The following is a 21,608-nucleotide window of genomic DNA, read 5'->3' as shown; positions in this document are numbered from 1 at the left end:
CACACACACACACACACACACACACACACGTGCATTCTCTTATCCCACTCTCCTTCACAGCCAAGATTTGTGAACTTTCACTTCCTTCCTTTTAGAAAACGTATTAAAATATTTCAAATATGTATATACTTCTCAAGCTACTCCAATATGAATCCTACTCTGCTGAAACCACTCTTACTGAGGCCACCAGGAATCTTCGTGTTGCTAATGCCAATGGCCATGTTCAATCTGTTTCATATTTGACATCTCAGCCCTCAACACAGGCAAGTAGTCTCTCCCCTGGCTGAAATGCCACCCTCCTCCCTTGGCTTTTCTCTGCTTTCTCTACTGTTTCCTTCCAATCTCCTTTAGCATCTCTTCATTTCCCAGCCATGTTTAAATGATAGAGCTCCCTGGTGAACCTTTCTCTTTTGCAAAACTTACTTCCTAGGCAATCAGAACCACTCCTATGGGTCACATACCACTTGTGCACAGAAAACTCCCAGCATATTTAGGCTGTCTAGACCAAGGTGCTACAGTACAATATATCCAATTGACACTTTAACATCTCTACTTAGATAAGACACAGGCAACTGAAACTCATCGTGTCTAAGTCTGAATTCATTTTCCCATTCAAGTCTTCTCTCTGCCAGTGTATCTTACTGAAAAGTGTATCACATACTCCCTGTTGCTTCTGCCAGAAACCAGGGAACAAGGTTGGACCAAACCACAGACAATAGCAAACCATTTGTTCAACATTTATTTAGTGGGTGTATTAGTTTCCTACGGCTGCCATAACAAATTACCACAAACTTTGTGGCTTAAAACAACAGATATTCTCTTAAGATTCTAGAGGCTTAGCCATCTAAAATCAAGGTGCCAGCCCAGCCATTGTCCCTTTGAAGGCTCCAGGGTAGAAACCTTTCTTGCTTATTCCAGTTTCTGGTGGCCACAAGCATTCTTTGGCTTGTGGCTGTGTAATGAATCTCTGCCTCTGTCTTCATATGGTCTTCTCCTTTGTCTCTGTATTCTCCACTCTTCTTTTAAGGACACCAGTCATTGGATTAAAATCCACATTAAGGTCCACAATGATTTTATCTTGAGATCCTTAATTAATTACATTTGCAAAGACCTTGTTTCTAAATAAGGTTAAATTCTGAAGTTTGGGTGAAAATGAATCTTTGTGAGTGCGATTCAACTTACTATAGGGGGAAAGGAGAGGGATGAGTTTCAAAATTAAAAACATGTAGATAGAAACATATTCATTTATTAATTCACTTCTACTGGCCAAAGCAAGAAAATGTTCTCAGTGAAAATAACAAACCTCTTTTAACTTTTCTGCAATTTTTGTTCTCCCAGCTATTTTATTTTTTTCTCTCTAAACTTAATAATTTATTACTTGGTAAATGGCAGGATATTTAAATTCTGATAATTAAATACACACACACACACACACACACACACACACACACACACACACTAGTAGAGAGGACATTTTTGTTTTTCAGTTTCCACTCATGGCCATTGTATACTTTAGCACTGTACACAGTAGGCTGTATTTATAGTTCACTAAGTTACCCAGTGGAGTTATAATGCCTCTGAAAGATCATCATTCTAACAGCTGTCTTGCTGGTCCTCCAGGAACCTTGTTTGAGGTCATTCTTGACATCCGCTTCCCCCTCACTACCCAAATCCAGTTAAGTCTACTGATTCTACCTTTTAAAGATTTCTCCAATCAATCCACTTCTCTCCATCCTCACCTGCCACAACCCTAGCCTAAACCACCATCTTTGCCTGTTTGAACAACCTCAAGAGATTCCAAACTGATCTCCCTAGGTAAATATTTCACAAAGAAGTAGAAGAAACTTTCTAAATTCAAGTCTGATAATTTTATTCGTCTGCTTTAATATCATCCCATTCCCTTATTTAAATTTCTTTTTTTTTTTAGTGTTTATTTTTGAGACAGAGAGAGGCAGAGCCTGAGTGGGGGAGGGGCAGAAAGAGAGGGAGATATAGAATCTGAAGCAGGCTCCAGGCTCTAAGCTGTCAGCACAGAGCCTGATGTGGGGCTTGAACTCAAGAACCCGCCGAAGTTGGACGCTTAGGCGACTGAGCCACCCAGGTGCCCCTCATTCCCTTATTTTAGAGGCCAAACTCTAACAAGACTCATGGCACACTGCCTTCTGGATCCCACAAAACTCTGTGGCTTAATTTCTCATCACATTATACTAACCTGTTTGTTCCTTGACAATGTTAAGCTCTCTAAACTACCTCAGGGCTTTTACACATGCTATTCCCTTTGTTTGTATGTTCCTTAAGAATTTAAAAGTTCAGGCTCTGAAGTTGAGCAGATCTACATTTGAGATCCTACTCTGTCCTTTATGAGCTGGGTGGCCTTTTGCCTTTCTGCATCAACAAAATATGATTGAGAGTAACATCTCAAGATTAATGTAAATTTTAAGTAAGTGGATCTAAAATTTTTCCCAAGTCATATAGCAGTACATAAATCCTAGTTATAATCTTTACAGTTATTCTAATAGAACAATTCAGTTGAAGGCCTTGAATCTCACTGTAAAGTATAACTTGAGAATGATGCTAAATTGATAGACCTAAATCCATATGTAAGTCCTTATGGGAAACATTTTATTTCTCTTAAATTTATTGTATTCTACCTATAAGCCTATAATACAATTGGTCAAGCATGAGTTTATCAGCTTCTTTGTGAATTAAAATTTCAAATCCCAAATTAAATTTTTATTGAATATATGGAAAACGAGATGACTCCCTATACATTTTGCAACTGGATGACCAGTTCCTCTTGGTTTACCCAGGGCTTTCCCACTTTGGACACTAATAGTTCTATATGCTGAGGGTCTCCTCTGTCAATCACCACAGTGTATAACTGATGACCTCAGTGTGCCTTCCACTTGCAAGAAGTTTTTTTCTGTGCCTCATCTAAGGTTCCCATTTCTTCCTGATTATATATCCAAGGATTCCCTAACGTTTATGGAAATTGTGGAGTCAGGAGAAGGGGAATATTGCCTAGCTTCATCTCTCTCAAAGGAGAGCAGTGATGCTAGTGACTTAGGAACCTGGCCTTGGAAAGTTGGAGTAAATGATACAAGGTGAGAGGAAACCCCAGCTTCTGTAGCAACCACAGGGGTCAAGATGGTATCCAACTCCATGGATGCAAATATTCGGGATGAGGAATAGGAAGTACTTTCATGCCCTAGTGATATGTGGGGTCATCCCAGTAGATTTCCTCCAGCTGAGCAAGCGAGGCCTGTGAGGTATAACTCTTTTGAGCCTTGGCCACCCCACAGATGTAAAGCAGTACAAATTAAGTTTATATTGTACTTGTCCTGCTGGACACTGCTATGCTGCACACTAACCTTGGGATGTCTTCTGAATGCTAGGTGCTGGGCATCTCACCAGGGGAACATAGGCTTAAGTAAGGGGAAGTACTTCGCATGCCACAAAATCTCCATCCTTAAAATCTGGCCCAGAACAAGACAGAGGCAAGGCCCACTATTCCAATGACCACTGCTAGAGCCAGGGCAGAGCCTGCCATGGAGGTTCATAGGGGAAAGGCAGCCCTTCCACAAGTGTCATGGGTTTTCATGCTCTGCCTGGTCAAAGACCAAAAGATTTATAGCTCTGGGGCTCAGCTTTCTGAGTTCCCACATACAGCCATCTCCTGGGCAGTTACTATCATCTCATAGAACCAGAGTCACAGTCTTTCTAACTCCTCTTTTCCCCATGTCTTTCTTCTCCTGGGTGGCATCTCCCCTTGGAAAAGTGAGGTGTCTTCCCTTACATTTGCCCTTTTGAGGGAAGCCACCCAGTGATTGGCTTGTAATTTTTCTGTCTCCATTTATATTATGATTTATTGTTAATTTATTTCCTGAAGAAAAGAAAGCAAGCCTTCACAGTTTAATATCTGGCTATGCACCCCTTTTGCTAGGACTCATGTTGTATCTTAAGTAAATTATTGATAGAAAAACTGGGAGCATGGCTACAAGGAAAACATCAAGATGAGATCCCAGGCTTTTCTAACAGAGTGTCCATTCTGTTGTCATGATATTTTTGTAGTAAAGACATAGGATTCTTCTGCTCCTTCTGGTCATATGCAAGTTGGGTTGGGGTTCAAGTACTGATTTCCCTTATATTGAAATACCCTAAGATTGAGTAGTGTCCTGGCAGGGCTGTGGGGTGGTTGACTTAAACAGTACTATGCCATTGTCGTAGTTTTTTTTGCATTTTGTTGGATATCAGCAGCAATTAATCTGATGCTATCTGTGGCTGTTGATTGCTTGTTTGTCTTAGTTCACAGCTTGAGCCATCCCTTTGTTTATTTTGGTTCTTTTTACAAGGCCCTCTTTGTGGTCTTAGGCACTGTAAGTAGATGGAGTGGAACCAGGAGTTAATGTGTAAAGTTTTTCATCTTCAGAGAGTTTCATTTCAAGCTAGCTTTGGGTCACATGTGCACCAAGTTCAGTTTTTGTTTGGATAGAATGCTTCAGCTTGGAGAGAAAGAACAGGAAGTAGTACATTCCAACCCCCAGGCAGCAGCTTCTGCTTGTCAAGACTTTCTTGACAATAAGGTCACAGACATTTAGTAAGGGCGGCTCTGGGAAGTAATTTACAAATTGTGTTAAGAGCAACAACAAAAAAGGTTTATTATTAAACTAGGAACTATATGAGCAGACTAGCAGAAACCAGTTGTAAAATGAGTTTACCTTCAGTCCAAGTATCAGGAGACTGTGCCAGTTAGAGACACTTCAGGTTGAAGGGAAACCAAGGCCAGAATTGGAATCATCCTCTCTGCAAAGCAACTCCTTGAACAAGAACATGGAGGAGAAATAACAACTGCTGCCCAGTTTGGCAACCAGAAAACAGAAAGGAAGAGTTGCTTTTAATTACAGATAAACACATTCACATTTCAGCCATGAAGCAGCCATGGAGGGTAAGAACAGCTTGTCAACACCAGGTTGGTGCTTTCGGAATAGGAACCAAAGAAAGAGGCCAAAAAGCATGGCTGCAGCTCAGCTGTTATAGATATATCCTGATAAGTGTATACATTCAAGTTAGAGAAAAATAACTTATCTATCACCTTCTGGTCTTTCCTCAAGTCTGGGATTAACAATTTCATGGAATTAAGAAACTATTGCCTGTTTCTTTCCTTCCATCTCTGAAGAGGTCCCAGCATACAGAGTGTATCATTGCTCTACTGGAGAGGGGACCCTGTATGGGCCTAGCTGAACCATGCATTGCCATTCTCATGAGCCTTGACCCTTTTCCTGAAATCAGAAGAGGCAGTGCCAGCGCTGGGGAGGAGATGCAAATACCATCTAGTGTCATGATGATGAGTTTGTGGTTAATTTAGCATGGCCCAGTTTCTCAATTAGGCCAGAGGATAGCCAGACTGTCAACATCTTTAAAGAACAAAGATGGTGGATAATGTACTCTCTCGTTGTAAGCATACTTCATCATCCTAAAACTCCACAAAGAATCTGCATGTACCTGAATCATACATTCTAACCAGGATAAGAAATCATTCACAGAGTAAAAATGGAAACTGTCAAGTTCAAGAAAGCACAGCTGCCTGAGAAGTTAGTGAAGTCTTATTGATGTTCTTTTTTTTTTTTTTTTTTTTTTTTTGACAAGAAGGATAGTCTGTCAAATGAGATCATTTATAGTCTCAAAGTTACCAGGTCACCCTTTAGTTATGCTCAAAAGATGGTAGCCTATTCTTAAAGGCACATAATCTCCATCTAGCCTTCTAGCATGTTGCTTTGTTGTTAGTAATGCCATTTGTGTTTGAGCTAGGAGGAAATCCAATGTCAAATGAAAGGGGTTTCTCCTTTTCATGAATTAGCCTTTCTTTTGCCATGCCATCAAAAAAGTGAGGACACTGCTAATTTCCAAAATCTTTTCCAGGCTGGCAATGAATGATTCAAGTAAATCACTGGATGCCTTTATCTCTGGGTGAGTCATGCTATTGAGAGCCAGCTTTATGGGTTTGAAACCCAGCTAAGTTCTCAGTGCCTCCTTTGTCTTTTTATATAGTACAACTAGGTTTAAGTGAACTCAAAAGTTGTTCTTGAATTATACCACTTGTTATCAGATGTATCCCATAAAATTTTATCTGCTTATTTGATTGAATCTAAGTATTATACCAATATGATATTCTCTTTGCAATCTGAAATATATCTTGACACAATTCTGGAAAGTTATGACTCTATGGTATGGCCTCATAATGAAGAATGTCTGTTTTATTTTTTATGTGTTCACAAAAAGAGAATTTGAATAAATGAATTATTTTTGTTACCTATGTATTTCTTCTCCCAGTAGTTGACAGGTGGAATATTGGTTTTGTTTCTAAGTGGCAAAAGACATAAGCTAATTTCTCATCTCTAACTAATGTTTTTAAAGATGATAATGTTCAGGAAAGTATAATTAATCACAGTTTAATATTTTAGAAGATAATCTTCTATATGTAGATGAACTTGAAAAAGTGGCAAAGATGGTATTTAGTCAGGTCTTTTTATTAAAGTAAAATGACTAAAATCCCAAACATTTTATCAAACAAGGTAAAATCATCTCCGCCCTTAAAAAGAAAAAAAATTCAATTTCATATTAAGAATGTGTTCTCCCCTATTATGACGGTTAAACAATTTGGAACCTTCAGGTTGGAGTTCCCAGTTAACGATTTTTTTCTTCTAATTCAAGACTTGCTTCCTCTGAGTGAGTTTCTGAAGAAGTAAGCATCTTGCAGATTTGAAATCAAACAGAATTTTCAAATGATCTTAAAGATCAGTGTCATCTTTTCTTTAAGTACCATTCCTCACGTGTTTGATAAAATCATGTTTCATGAGTAAACAAGCAATATGAAGTTAGTACTCCTCCAATCCTTTCATTTCATAGATCAATATCAAGTTCAACTGAAGAGCCATAAAGATAAGCACTATCAACTTGGTAAGCTGTCGTCACAAACATAGGGACTAACTTACCCAAACAGGTTTTATGATCCATGAAAGCAAAAGGTACTTCTTATTCTTCCTTGTGAATAAAAATACTGTTGTTATTATCTTAAATATCAAATAATAACATTTAATTATTGCTGACATTTGTCAAATTTTTGCATTTGAGACTCTGATGGCAATAAATGTATCATTCATTTCGAAAATTTGAAATAACACATCTAACACTTTGAATGTATAGCTTATTTAACCTAAAAACGTCCAAGGTTCCCATTAAGAGTCAAATTAAACAAGTGTTATTTTAGCAAAAAGAACAAAGGAATTTTAGAGTACTTAAGCTTAGACAAAAACAGACTTACATTTCATCTAAGTTCCAGTACTTACCAACTGCATAACCTTAAGAAAGTTATTTATGCCCTCTGAACCTTGGTTTCCACATATTAAAAATGGAATAATGAACCTTACTTCAGAATGTTATTTTGTAGTTTAAGTAAAAGAACATTTATAAACTAATTACCACATACTTAACACAGAGTTGGCATTCAAGTTGCTAGTAGAACTTTCTTTTTATAGAATAACAATATTGTTATTAATGAGAATTCACCTGGTTGATGTTCTCAAACTAAGTATCTTTCTAAAGAAAGAAACTATTTCTAGAAATAAATTGACTCTGGTAATACAGTAATTCAGATAGGAGGGCTTATGAAAAGTCAGCAAGTTTGGCATCACACCATTCAAAGATCTCCAGAAACCAGAAGATGGTGCTTGTGAGATCTAGGACATTTTTGTGTGCTTCCATTACCTCTTAGGCTGTCAGACGAGGAATTCACTTAAACTTCCCTGCTTTTTACCTCTTAGGCTGTGAGACAAGGAATTCACTTAAACTTCCCTGCTTTTCTTATGCTCTAGCTTCTTTGCATAACCTGGACTTTAGTTACCTATGCCAACCATGTAGTTTTGGGGGTAGAATAAGATGAAACACATGCAAAAATAAGAAAAAAAATAACGTGAGATGACAGCACTTCAGTCACTGAAGTTCTGGAAAACAGGATGTTCTTTCCACACCACCTCTTCCTCTCATTCACTGGGGATGATGAGTTACAGTACTTTGGTGCTTGGCAGCTTATCATCTCAGAAGAAACTTGGCATGTCCATGAACCAGAGGTGTGTGTTGAGCTAGCTTTCTCTTTTCTTCCTTTTCTTTCTGTATTCCCTTTCTTTCTTTCCTTTCTTTCTCTTCCTTTCCTTTCTTTCTCTTCTTTCTTTCTTTCTTTCTTTCTTTCTTTCTTTCTTTCTTTCTTTCTTTCTTTCTTTCTTTCTTTTTCTTCTTTCTTTCCTTTCCTTTCCTTTCTTCCTTCTTTCCTCCCTTCCGCTCTCTCCCCCCTTCTCCCTTCCTTCCTTCTTTCCTTCCTTCCTTCTTTGTAAACAGGGGTTTTCAGGGTGCTAGCAGAGAATGTATAACTTTCTATAAAAGTATAACTTAAAGCCCTTGAAAGAACTATGTAGGAAGGAAAACTAAATGCTTATAAGAACTATTAGTATCAAAGGTTTTTAAGAGGTATAATTGTTAATGAATCTTAAATAGATAGCACTTGGAAAGAAATCATAAAGATCTAAAAGATGTAGCAATGATAAATCAAAAGATACTGGTATTCAAGAGCCTTGAATAAGGCACACTTCAATATCCAATCAACACTTGACCTTCATGCAGTCAACAAACAAAGTAAACTTCTGGATTTTTAATTTAGGTATTTGGCAGTTTGGTGCAGACACTAAAGGAAAGAGAGTCCTCAAAGAGTGACCAATGGAAGAGGAGAGACCAAAGTTCAACATGGTCAGTTCTGTTTGAGAGGCCAGTAAAATATACAGGTAACAGTGACCAACAGGAAACTGGATACGGAAATCTATAACTTGAGAGCTGAGCCTGGATAAATATGTGGGGGTCATTAGCAAATGGAAGCACAGTTCGATCAAAATGGGCAGTTTTACTCAGGTGAAGCATCTAGTCTGAGAAGTGCAGCATATGGAAGACATAATCTAGGGTTATGGCAACATTTGTGTGGGTGGAAGAAGAGGTGCTAGGAAGAGAAGGATCAGAATAATACAAGAGTAGCTGGATGGATATAGTCTTATGGATTTTATAGAAAAAGAGAGCTTCAAGAACTAAAGAGTGAGTCGTAGCAGAGGCTTAGCGAGATCAGACTGAAAGCTTTCGTTGGATTTAGCAATTATTAAGACGTGGTGACCCCCGGGAAAGCTGAGGAATCAATAGGATGGCAGCAAGTAGAGAAAATCTTCCTTGAAGAAGTGTAAATCAGAGATAGTAATATAAGAAAACCGGGGAAAGGTGGATATTTGGCTCCTGGTTGTAAAAAATGGGATTCACTGGCGCACATTACTAGGTTGAGAGGAACACAGAAAGATCTATTTTCTTTCATAAATAAGATTCAAAGACATTATTGGTTAATAAAATCTGAAAACATTTTAAAAACTCATTTAAAACTATAATTCCTTTTTCCCCAAATCTTTCATCTATATGCCTAGTGGCCTTCAGTTTGGACTGATTGTGCTTTTCCTGACTTTTTCAGCCAACATTTCTGCTGGCACCACTAATAAGCCATGAATGCAATCAACATAATGGAGAAGGAAATAGGAGGGGGATACCAAGGCCCTGAAAAATTCAGACTGGAAAATCACCTTCTGAAGGGGTCCTGGTTGGCTGGTCAGGCTCTGAGTAATGCCAAATTGGCTGTGCTTCTTTGATATGTATCCAAACTGCAATCTCAAAAGCTAAACACTGCAGAATCCTAAAAAGTCATATGCTATAAAGTATGAGCTTGGTCCACTTGAAGGGTTATTATTTTCTAGAGAGAGGCCATAGTATCCATAAGTGGTAGCTTGAAAACAATTATTTAATTATCTTATTTCCCAGCAGAAGATGACATCTAACAATTACTGTTTGGCTGCATACCTTTGAGTGTTATCCCTTCTCTGTGAACACCCAGGGGTGGTGAAATCCAGGGCGTTGTGACAACACCCCTGGGTGTGTTGTACTGACTTTGGCTAGCCCAGTAGCTCTGCCCAGTTTCAGGTGGCACACTCCTGATTATTACCTATGATGATAATACTAGTGCAAAATCAGCACAGAAAGTAAAATTTAGTTTTGCTGCTTATTTGTCACTTCAGGTTATCTCACATGTTCTGCATCATTATTTAAAGATAAATCTAGGGACACCTGGGTGGCTCAGTCAGTTAAGCGTCTGACTTCGGCTCAGGCCATGATTTTGCGGTTCGTGAGTTCGAGACCTACATTGGGCTCTGTGCTGACAGCTCAGAGCCTGGAGCCTGCTTCACATTCTGTGTCTCCTTCTCTCTCTGCCCCTCCGCTCCTCACACTCTGTCTCTGTCTCTTTCTCGAAAATAAACATTAAAAAAAAGTTTTTAAATAAATCTAAAGACTTCTTGCATTTGGGACACAGCCTTGAAGTAGAAAAACTTTACTTTATAAGCTGCCTTAAATTCTTTGGGGGAAAAGGTAAAATATCCATAAACTTTAATAATCCCAATGCTCAGATGTGGATTCAGAAGTCATTCCATGACAAATTCAGTGATGAAATACAATGAGCAAACTGAAGTGAATATACAAAATAAAACTGGAAAAGTTATTTTCCTGGTGGTTTCTAGAAATAAGTGGCAGTACTTAGATCTCTCCTTTGCTTTTGAAAGATAGTTCTAAAAATTAAAGATCCTAGCTGGAGTGGTGAAGATTAATTTAAATCAAGTGAAGGCCCACACTAAATGAGTACTTGTATCAACACATCAACAGGGAACCTCTTGGTAGTTTCCTTACCTGTCTAAAATATCCAGTTATACTAGAGGGGTGCGTGGTGGCTCAGTCACTTAAGCGTCCCACTCTTGGTTTCTGCTCAGGTTATGATCTCACAGTTCATGGGTTTGAGTCCTGCATCAGGCTCCGTGCTGGCAGCACAGAGCCTGCTTAGGATTCTCTGTCTCCTCTCTCTCTGGCCCTCCCCCACTTGTGCTGTCTCTATATCTCTCAAAACAAGTAAATAAACTTAGAATAGAATAGAATAGAATAGAATAGAATAGAATAGAAGAATAGAATAGAATAAAACTCTCCAGTTATATTAGGGAATTTCACCATGTGTCCCAGTCACCTTACCACTTCTCCTGCTAAGCCCACTCAGCTGCTGTCCAGACATCCTAACAGAACCTGAAATTAACCATGTTTTCTAGGAAATCATGATTTACACATAAATCAACAAATTCTCTTTACTCAGATCTCTCAAGGTGACTGAGAAAAGCCTCCAGGTGTATGTGCTGAGAAACACTGCAGTTGCTTCCTAAACTCTGATGGTATGGTTCAGTTGAGAATGGGAGCTACGTCGTTCTTGGGGTTCTGAACACTGGTTTCATAGCTGACAGGAGTAACTGAGGTCCAGAAGAGCTCAATGAAATATTGGATGCTTGTTACAGGTTTCAAAACCTCATTCCTGGGCATTTAATCTTCTCTGTTTCCACGTTCTGGGAGAGTACTTCAGCTTCTTGTTTACTTTTGGAGCCAATTTGTTAAAAACCACAGGTCTTAAAACAGTGAGTTTCACAAAAAGTCACATTTACTTTTGTTCATAGCCCAGGAAAAACTAATCAATACCTAATAACTAAGAAAAGAGAATTATACAAACGCTATATTTGTCTACTGACAAAATAAGAAATGGGAGCACAGAATTCCTCAGACCTCACATATCCCTCACTTTATCCTCACCAAATTTTTCTAGAAAACTATAAAATATGTCCAAGATAACAAAAGATTTAACTCTAATATTTATAACACTTAAGATTAAATTTTAAATACGATCAAGAATATTAGAAACAAACTACCTTTTCCAATACTGAGATGGTAACTTTCTGCATTCAGGAGACATTTTTCTCTGTTTCCATAATCTAATTATACATTGTTTGGTACACAGTGGATACTAAAGTAAAACATTTTTAAATTACAAAATTAAAATAGATAAGCTCTTCCCTAAAGTCAGAGAGAACTAGAAAATAAAGGACGATTATTCTTAAAAGTTTTCTTTGGGAAGGTAAGAGAAGACTGGAGCATTTTTTTGATGGTCCTTCCTTTGAAGTGGGGGAAAGAATAAATCTTTAGTTGACTACCTGGGGAAAAAAGAACTTTATTTAAAAAAAATCTAATTTGGGATTCTTAACTTTTATTAATAACCTATATTATACTGGGGCACCTGGTGGCTCAGTCAGTTAAACGTCTGACTTCAGCTCAGGTCATGATTTCATGCCTTGTGGATTTGAACCCCATGTCAGGCTCTGTGCTGACAGCCCAGATCCTGGAGCCTGCTTTGTTTTTTGTTTCTCCCTCTTTCTCTGCCCCTCCCCTTCTCGTGCTCTTTCTCTCTCTCTCCCTCCATCAAAAATAAACATAAAAATTATTTTAAAAAGAACCTATATTGTACTAAACATACTGCCTTTACCAATGTACCAGTACCTATAGCCTTCGTGCTAAAGAATTGATAGGCCATATGGCATGTGCGCACACACACACACACACACACACACACACACACACACAGCTAGCTGTGGCATGTTATAGACCTGCCAAATCATTCTAATTAGTTATCTGCTCCGAAGCTGATGAACACCCCGGTCCTTTCTGTTTCCTAAGTACTAGCCCATCCTTATTCCCCCTTATTTCAGGACAATTCTTCTCCCCACCCCCAAAGTCCTTAAATGTTAGTCAGGAATGTCATATCCAAAACTTGAGCTAGATTGAACTAGTATAGGAGAGAATATGTAGTTGGCTGAATATAGAGTGTGTTGTTGTTTTTTTTTAATTTGAGAGAGTGAGCAAGAGAGCCAGTGAGTGCGAGTGGGGGAGGGGCAGAGACAGAGGGGGAGAGAGAATCCCAAGAAGGCTCCATACTGTCAGTGCAGAGCCTGATGTGGGGCTTGATTCCATGAATCATGACATCTTGACCTGGGCCAAAATCAAGAGCTGGACACTAAACTGACTGAGCCACCCAGGCACCCCTATAGTGGTTTTTGTTTTGTTTTATTTTGTTTTTATTAAGAACTCAGGGCAAACTGATAATAGAAAGAAAATTCTGGTCTTAGTTCACACTATTATTTGTAATAAGGTGAAATTTCACTATGGTGGCAAAACATGTGATGACCAACCAATGAGAAGCCAATAAAACAGAGCAGACCCTATGGGATCAGGTAGCAGTGAAGGCCTCAGGTCTGGTTAGGTATGCACCTCAAGGCCTCTTGCTCTCAACCCCCTATGCCTGTTATTATTAAAGACCATCACAGATGCAACATTGAAGATTTCTTTTTAAGGAATTTATTATTTAAGAAATATTACTATCTTCCTCCAGGTTGAAATATAAAAGGAGCTGTAAAAACAAAAACCAAGATATTCGGTTTTTCCCCTCAAAATTCCAATTATTTAATATTTGTATAGAGCAGTTTTTAATACAAGAGGTCTGTTTGATGCCTTGAAGAAATAGGATGCCTGCAACCACCTTCTAATTGTCTGTTTGAACTAAGAGACTTTGGTTTTGAGCACAAAAACTTCACTGTATCTAGAGGGGTAAGAAAACCTACTGGTTTCAAAAAACCAGGTAGGAAGGTATTTTTACGTTGCTGCCTAGAAACTACTGATAGAGGGGAAGTCTTAGAGTATGGAAAATGACATTCTGTTTTTTGCCTTCTCCTAGAACTTAAGACTAGTTATTTAACTCTGTTAGTTCTTAATTATCTCATCCTCTGAATACAGACATTTATATCTTCTCCCTCTGCTAACCAGCTTAGAGGTCAATGAGATAGCCACGTGAAAAGGTGTCATGATGTATCTATTACAGACATAGAGCATATGGTCCATTTCTAAGAGGCTTCTCTTCTTCCTCCTTCTGGGTGGGCCTGGCTTCATTTGAAGTGTCAGGAGAGGCATTAGTTATGAAGGCAACATAAAAATGCTTTCATTCTTGCCCTTCTCCATTAGATTGTGACTCATTCTCCAGTGTGGTATAGTTGTTTCCTCCAAAATTTTAGTGTCACATGTGACTACTCCCTTAGGTAGCAGATCCAGTATCTTGGACAACATGATTGTATAAATAGCATAATTATAACATTCTTTATGCCACACGGAAAGGTGCAATAAAATTATTCATAAACTGATGCTAGTATTAGTTATAATTGGAAGAATAAGACTAACTCTGGTTTAAAATATATCCTGGTAGCAGGCTCCAGGCTCTGAGCTGTCAGCACAGAGCCTGATGTGGGGCTCGAATTCATGAACCATGAGACCATGACCTGAGCCAAAGCCAGATGCTTAAATTGTGCTCTTTCTCTCTCTCTCTCAAAATAAATAAATAAGTAAACATTAAAAAAAAAAACATTAAGAAAAGTAAAAAATATGTCCTGGTATATCTAAGCTTTTTTTATTAGGAGAAAGAGATAAAAAGAAAAAGGAGATGAGTTTGAGAAGAAAACTAACAAGGTTGTCACCTATTAAACCCTTTGGAAGGGACATTTTCTTAAGTCCTAACACTCAAATACATAGATCTGGCTAGATCCAAATTTTAAGTCCCTTCCCATCCCTTATTATCTATGGCCTTAATTCTTCTTGCCTCCTTTTCCTCACCTCTAAAGTGAGATAGTAATAGCACCCAACCTCACAGTTGTAAGAAAGGAGAGAATGCTTGGCACATTAACCATTAGCAGTAACTAAAGGCACTGATAAGGGGATTTCATTTTATGTTTATGGTGCTGTGTTTAATGAGCACATAGTAAGTACTCCTTAGTTATGGTAGATAAGGCATGACCATTGTGTTGTTTAGAAGTGCTGTAACTTCAGAAGTTTTTTAACTTCTACAACAGTTATTTTACTCTCACCTTGGATGTGAAGTGTTAAGGAGTTGAGGCCAGCAAAGAGGAAGTACAAAGATGCAAAGGGAAAAATAAGATTAAAAGTGATAATAAATAAGTCCTTATGAAAGGTACAAATTAATCCTTGGCCTCAAGGGACTCTCAGAAGTGGGTGGGATCTTAATAGCACTGTGAATTAACTCTTCCCTTAACCCTGATGCTAAACAGTAGATTACACTTAACTAGAGATCAAGGAAAATGCTAGGCCTTCAACTCTCAAATGGCTGTTCTTCTAAATCCATACTTGTGAGAATGCACTTCTCTGGAAAAACTACATGATTCTCACCTATCTTGGCCTTTTATTGCTTTCTTTCAACAAAGCACTTGAAATAGATACAGCATGTGAAATCGCCTTCACTATGGCCTTGAGTGGTAGTGGTTAAATTAAAGGCGACCCTTAGGTTGGGCAATATCATCATAACCCTTTCAGAAACACTTCCTGTTAATTACCGTTCATTCATTTCCAATTAATGTTTGCCTGGCAAAAGTCCCACTCAGGCATGCCTTCTTGTAGAACATTTTGATGAACCATTCGCTGACATATCTGAACGCCAGACTCCCCGTGTGATTTCCTACCCTGCATCGCAACTCCGTCTGCCACGGGACCCACCGAGTCATTACTCCTCCTCGGGAGACACCCAGAGAAGGCTTGTGGATCCCCTGCAGGGGCACCTGCGCCTCTCCGCTCCGGGGTGGCGCCCCTGCAGGCGAGTCCGCACGGTGCCTCCTACTCCCCCAGAAACTTGGGAGTCAAGTGAACAACTAGGAAGGATAAAGGTTTCAAAGTGCCGGGGCCTGTCTCTGTCCTTTCCTCCCACGCGGTCGGGGAGCCGGGAAACAGAAGCCGGTGCCAGGAGACGCGACAAGCGGGTCTCGCGGTTGCCAGGAAGGCCGCCTCATGTGACATAGATGTATGTCAGACCCGGCTTTACAGACCCTGGGTTTCCAGCCTGAGCCCTGCGGCTTCAGACCCTTTTCTGCACGACCCCCGGCATGCAGGGACCAGGAAGCCAGGCGGCTAGTGCTGGGAAACGACAGAGGTCACTATTGAAGGGAGTTTGCCTGGTCAGCGGCTCTAATGTTTAATAGCTTTCAAGGGGCTTAGCTTTCGAATCGCCTTTGTCCCTCTGGCTGGAGGGGATAATGCTGTGATTCTTCTCCTTACAATGGCAAGGCCGCGCTCTGCTGCGTTCCCCTTTGATCAGCCACAATTGGTACGCACTGAACTTTCTCCTCTGTCTGCCCTCAGACTCTCAAGTTGCCAAACCAATGCCTGCAAGTAGATGCAGTTTTAGCCACTAAAGACATAGAAAGAGACTATCATCTGTGTCTAGGCATATTTTTCAGTGTCTTCCCCACCCCTTCCAAGGGCTTCCTGAGGCACAGCTGCCCATTATTTTCTTAAGTTCTTCTTTACTTTAGGAAATGACATCCCCTGACCCCCAACCCTATCCTTTTATCAGCTGTCACCCTCCAGGTTAGGAAGCTCCATCCCCAAAGCCAAATTTCTGACATGAAGTTGTTTAAGACTTTGATTCACATACAATAAAAATACTTGAGGAAAGATGAAAGAATCTTACAAAAATGTCATTCTTTCAAAGTTTATAGATTTTTCTCCCTGCAAACTTGCCCTCTGTCAGTTTATAAATACCAGGTGAAATCCTTGCTTGCCTGAAAAAGCTTCTAATCTACTTCATAATCTTCTGGAAGGCCATACTGAAACCCTAATCCCTGAGGGCTCTCAACATTGTTCTTTACCTCCAGCCCATCAGCCTTTGAGAGAGGAACCAAACAGAAAATAGGGAAAAAGCGTAAAACTACTCTACCTAAATCAAACACATGGGGTCTTGAGGTAGCTCTTCTTCTTCTTCTTCTTCTTCTTCTTCTTCTTCTTCTTCTTCTTCTTCTTCTTCTTCTTCTTCTTTTTCATTTGTGTGACTGCAGTACTCTCCTGATTCCCTTTGCCAGTGGAGACTTGGCTGCTAGCCCTGAAAATTGCCTTCATATAAATCTGGAAGTCAAGAGCTAAAGCATGTTGCTCCAATTAGCCTAAAATTCAACCTAATTCATTGTCAGACCAAGAAAGGACTTTGTAAAGACAAATAAAATCTGTGCCTACCACTTTAGTATCCAATCCCTAAAGAAAAGTTTGGTTTCCCGACCTCCCAGTGGATACAGAAATGAAGCCCTTAGCATTCTCATTCAAGGTCATGTCTGTGTTGTCCTCTTGTGGTAGTTGCAAAATAGAGTGGGGTGGGGGCAGGTGGTGAAAGACAAGGGGAACAAAGATTCATCACCATTACCTAGTCAGCCCCTGCCCACCGACTGGAGGTCAAGAGAGTCCAGAGAAGCAAAAGTCACCTCCACCAGGGAAAGGACGGAGGTGGTGGAGAAAGGTCCACTGTAACAGAGAGGTGTATATATTGGCCGAGGAACACACGCTCTGTTGTCTGTCAGCGATTGCTCAATTTGTTTACATGGCAACTCACTTATGCTGCTGTTCTTTGTTCTTTCGTGAAGATAAACTCTCCAGCAGAGCAAATCTTTGTTCCTTATGAGCTCATCCGCTCCTGCAGTCTGCGCCACACCTGTAATTATAATGATGGCCTACTGCTTGGGATGCTGTAATCCTTTCTAGTGAAACCATTTGTGAGTTCACCAACAGAGTTACTTAGCAGAGAGAGAATGCCTGGATTGATAGAATCAGCTTCATTAGTCCCTTTCATTGGTTATTCTGGCTGTGCTTAGCCTTCTGTTACGATTCAGGTGATTAACATTTTTCAGTAATATGGAAGCATCCTTGCATTTTCGACGGAACTGTGATATTAACTGTGAGACACTCTGGACAAACATAACGAGGCAAGGCTTTCTGGGAGAAAAAAGAAAACAGCCAATACCAAGAAATAGAAGAATTAGTGATGTTGCACCTCGGCTATTACATTAAAGAAAATGAATTCACATAGAATGGTGTCAGCAAATCATTACATGGTGTTGGTAAATCATTACATGTAGACTGTTCTCACCCTATCTTTCTTATGAGATGGGTCTGTGTTTCAGCACTAATACACTCGGTGTGCAGCTAAACTATTTCTGCGGGATGAATAGTCTGCCATTAGGTAGGAGCAGCCTGGTGGCTTTACAAATTCATTGTCCTTTAGATGAAAAACTTAAACACAGAATTTTTTGTTTCAATTATACTGAGACATAGGGACATGCAGGCCTTGTTCTAGAGTAACAGTGTTCTTTTTTTTCTCCCTGAAGAGGCATTGTTTTTCTTTGATATAGTGTTTTTTCCTAGATACTTGATAAGGAAAGGAATTTGTGATTATGGGTTTGTATGCAGTTTGCAGTTATAACTTTTCTTTCCGCTGGTTTTAAAATAGGAGGAATGGGTTTTTTAAACCACATACAGCAGATAAGACTTTTTTTTTTCTCTACAAGGTTTCATTTCTAAAATCTGAGCCCAAATATTACAGCCTTCAATCGGTCTATTGTATTTCAGGCAGACAAAGGATTTACTCAGCTGCAGTGGCATTTCAGCATTTTAATCCTGTTGCAAATTACTGGATGCACCATGGGACTTTCCTGCAGTGTATCAAATAAAATTCAACTTGAGAAAATAGAGGAAACAAAATGGAAACAAATAAGAATGGTCAAGGACAATGATGATGAATCTGATTTATCTGTAGGTCCATACTCATCTCATGAAAAATGCTTTTGAATACAATGAGTGTGTTTCACAAAAATCTATATTCATTAAAGAAAAACTGCTTTTTAATAAGGAAGAATGCCAGAATTTTACAATTAGAAATGAATATCGCCTCAAACAGTGGTTCTCAGAGTGTGCTCCTCAGACGAGCAGTATCAGCATCACTTGATGGCTTGTTAGAAATGAACATTCTCAAGTCACACTCAAGGCTTCCTCATTCAGAAACTCTGGGGCTGGAGCCCCACAATTTTGAGGCGATTCTATTGCGCACTTGAATTTGAGAACCACAGGCTTAGATCGGTATAACAGCCTCCTGTCAAACCTGCTTGCCTCAGGGGTTTGCTTCCCACAAATTATTCTCCACACTGTCTCCAGAATGCTCTTTATAAGTATTCATGTAATTATGCCAGCCCCTTCCTTAAAACTTTCTCCTAGTTCCCCATTGCTGTTGGGTCTGGATATTCATGTTCAAGTTTCTTCACCCTCTGGTTGCTAACTAGTTCTGCAGTTCATCTCTCCCCACTTCCCTTGATCCACTCCACCCTCACCCTCACCTGCCAGCCCACATGCACACACACAAACCCACACACTCACAATTTGTACACCCACAAGCTCTAGCCATTATGTGCTCCTTCCAGTTTTGCATGTACACATTGTCTTCTCATTACTAGGCTCTGTACATTGTTCCTCCTGAAATGCCCTTACCCTTTCTTTCTCCCCCACTCCTTTATCTAGATAACTTGTTCTCAGTCTTCTAGGGCTTGTGTTGGTTCTCACTTATCTCCTCTAGAATGCTTTACTGGGACATTCCTGCCCACCAATGCCTAGGCTAGATTTCTTTCCTAGTGTTGCCACAGGGCATGCTGTATGTTTCTGTCACTGCACTCACCACTCAGAATTACAGATTTATGATTACTTTTTTCCCCTGACTAAACTATATCCTTCTAGATAGCAATGACTATCTCTTAAAGTCTTGATATCCCAACGTATAGCAGAGTTTAGTTCATAACAAGCGTTTAACAAATTCGTATTGAGTGAATGAATGAGTCCCTTGGTACTGCAGATGAACCGAGAGGAAAGGTGGCCTGATGATCCACTTTGTGGGGATTAACACGCTAACCCACCATTGCTCAATCCAGTGTTTTCACCATTAAATCATGCTGTTTTTCAGACCAAAGGAAAAAGTTCAGTTCTGAAGAGTTTGACTTCAACAACATAGTAGTGCTTCCCTGCACCCCCCCCCCCCGCCCCTAGATTTATTGAAGTTTAACTGAAAAGTAAAATGTGTGTTGCCTGGGTGGCTCAGCTGGTTAAGCGTCTGACTTCAGCTGAGGTCATGATCTTACAGGTGAGTTCCAGCCCCACATAGGGCTCTGTGCTAACAGCTCAGAGCCTGGAGCCTGCTTTGGATTCTGTCTCTCTCTCTCTCTCTCTCTCTGTCTCAAAAATACATAAACATTTAAAAAAAAAAAAAGTAAAATGTAATCTTTCTCTCTCCCAAAGTAAACTTAAAAAAAGTGGGGGAGGGTGCCTGGGTGGCTCAGCTGGTTAAGTGTCCCACTTTTGATTTTGGCCCAGGTCATGATCTCACAGTTTGTGGGTTCAAGCTCCTATCAGGCTCTGTGCTGACAGTGCACAGCCTGCTTAGGATTCTCTCTCTCTCTCTCTCTCTCTCTCTCTCTCTCTCTCTCTTTCTCTCTCTCCCTCTTCCTTGCTCATGAGTGCATGTACTCTATCTTTCAGAATAAACAAACTTAAAAAAAAGTAAAATGTAAGAAATTTAAGCATATATTGTGGTGATTTGATACACATATACATTGTGAAAGGATTCTCCCATCTCATTAATTAACCCATCTATCACCTCACATACTTATCTTTTTGTGTGTGAGAACATTTAAGTTCTTAGCAAATTTTAATTTTGCAACACATGTTATCAAGTGGTGTCACTATGTTTTACATTAGCTCCTCAGACCTTATACATCTTATAGCTGAAAGTTCATACTCTTTTCCCAAACTCTCCTTATTTTCTCCACTCCTGGCCTTCACTCCACGCAGCTCCAGCAACCAGTTTTTACTCTCTGTTGCCATGAGTTTGGCTTTTTAGAAATTCCACAAATGGTGGTGCCTGGGTGGCGCAGTCGGTTAAGCGTCCGACTTCAGCCAGGTCATGATCTCACGGTCCGGGAGTTCGAGCCCCGCGTCAGGCTCTGAGCTGATGGCTCAGAGCCTGGAGCCTGGTTCTGATTCTGTGTCTCCCGCTCTCTCTGCCCCTCCCCCGTTCATGCTCTGTCTCTCTCTGTCCCAAAAATAAATAAACGTTGAAAAAAAATTAAAAAAAAAAAAGAAATTCCACAAATGAGTGGTACCATGCAGTATTTGTCTGTCTATGGCTCGCCTATTTCATTTAGTGCCCTCATAGTAGCACTGTACAGTAAGTCATTTGTGAAGGCCAAACATTTAGGGATTTAAAAAATTCCCTCTCTCTTTTTCCTTTGCAAAGATTGAACACACTATTACCATGATAGATTTAAAACATCCACAGGATTTTTTTTCAGTGTGTAAGTGCTATGCATAGGTTTGAGTGTGAGAGAATATGGCAGGCTTTTCCAATTCAGATTCAAACACTTCCTGCTTATTGAATCATATTCAGCTCATAATCTTACTCTGCACTGTTTGGAATAATCTAAGCATTAAGCTCTCTTGAATTCAATGGGAGCACTATGCCCAGTCGGACTGCATGAAGCAGAGTGAGAAAAAGGACAGTCCTACAATGAAGAATGGAGTTTTCAATTGTCCTTAGATGATGCCATTAGAGATGTTATTAAAAGGAAGGATTCAATAAACTAGGCCTGTATGTATGGGTTTCAATTGGCCCTTTTAAACAGAGGCCCTTGTTAGAGATGACACTACTTCTTTGATTGTCCAATGACTTCTAAAAGACAGTGCAAATTCTGCTTAACAAGGGTCAG

General features: G+C 39.7%; 1 protein-coding gene across 18 annotated transcripts in view; it reads left to right on the top strand.

Moving 5' to 3' along the window:
• The window catches only part of LOC123379195, a 161,904-nt gene that overhangs the window by 102,374 nt on the left and 37,922 nt on the right, over positions 1 to 21,608 (top strand). For 2 of the 18 annotated variants that reach the window (XM_045034100.1, XR_006583379.1), the window contains 3 exons: positions 5,920 to 5,967; positions 6,907 to 6,957; positions 8,711 to 9,457. The exons of 9 other annotated variants lie outside the window; for them this stretch is intronic. In XM_045034100.1, coding sequence (XP_044890035.1) covers positions 5,920 to 5,967; positions 6,907 to 6,937 — 79 coding nt within the window. In that variant the 3' untranslated portion in view covers positions 6,938 to 6,957; positions 8,711 to 9,457. Of the gene's footprint in view, positions 1 to 5,919; positions 5,968 to 6,906; positions 7,026 to 8,710; positions 9,458 to 9,550; positions 10,299 to 21,608 lie in introns of those variants that run through there. 7 more of the 18 variants (XR_006583376.1, XR_006583378.1, XM_045034102.1 and 4 more) reach the window with 5 other exon arrangements.

Source organism: Felis catus, chromosome C1, assembly GCF_018350175.1.
Source record: "Felis catus isolate Fca126 chromosome C1, F.catus_Fca126_mat1.0, whole genome shotgun sequence".
Taxonomy (NCBI): domain Eukaryota; kingdom Metazoa; phylum Chordata; class Mammalia; order Carnivora; family Felidae; genus Felis; species Felis catus.
The sequence above is the reverse complement of the archived record's forward strand: the minus strand, read 5'-3'. Positions and strand labels throughout refer to the sequence as shown.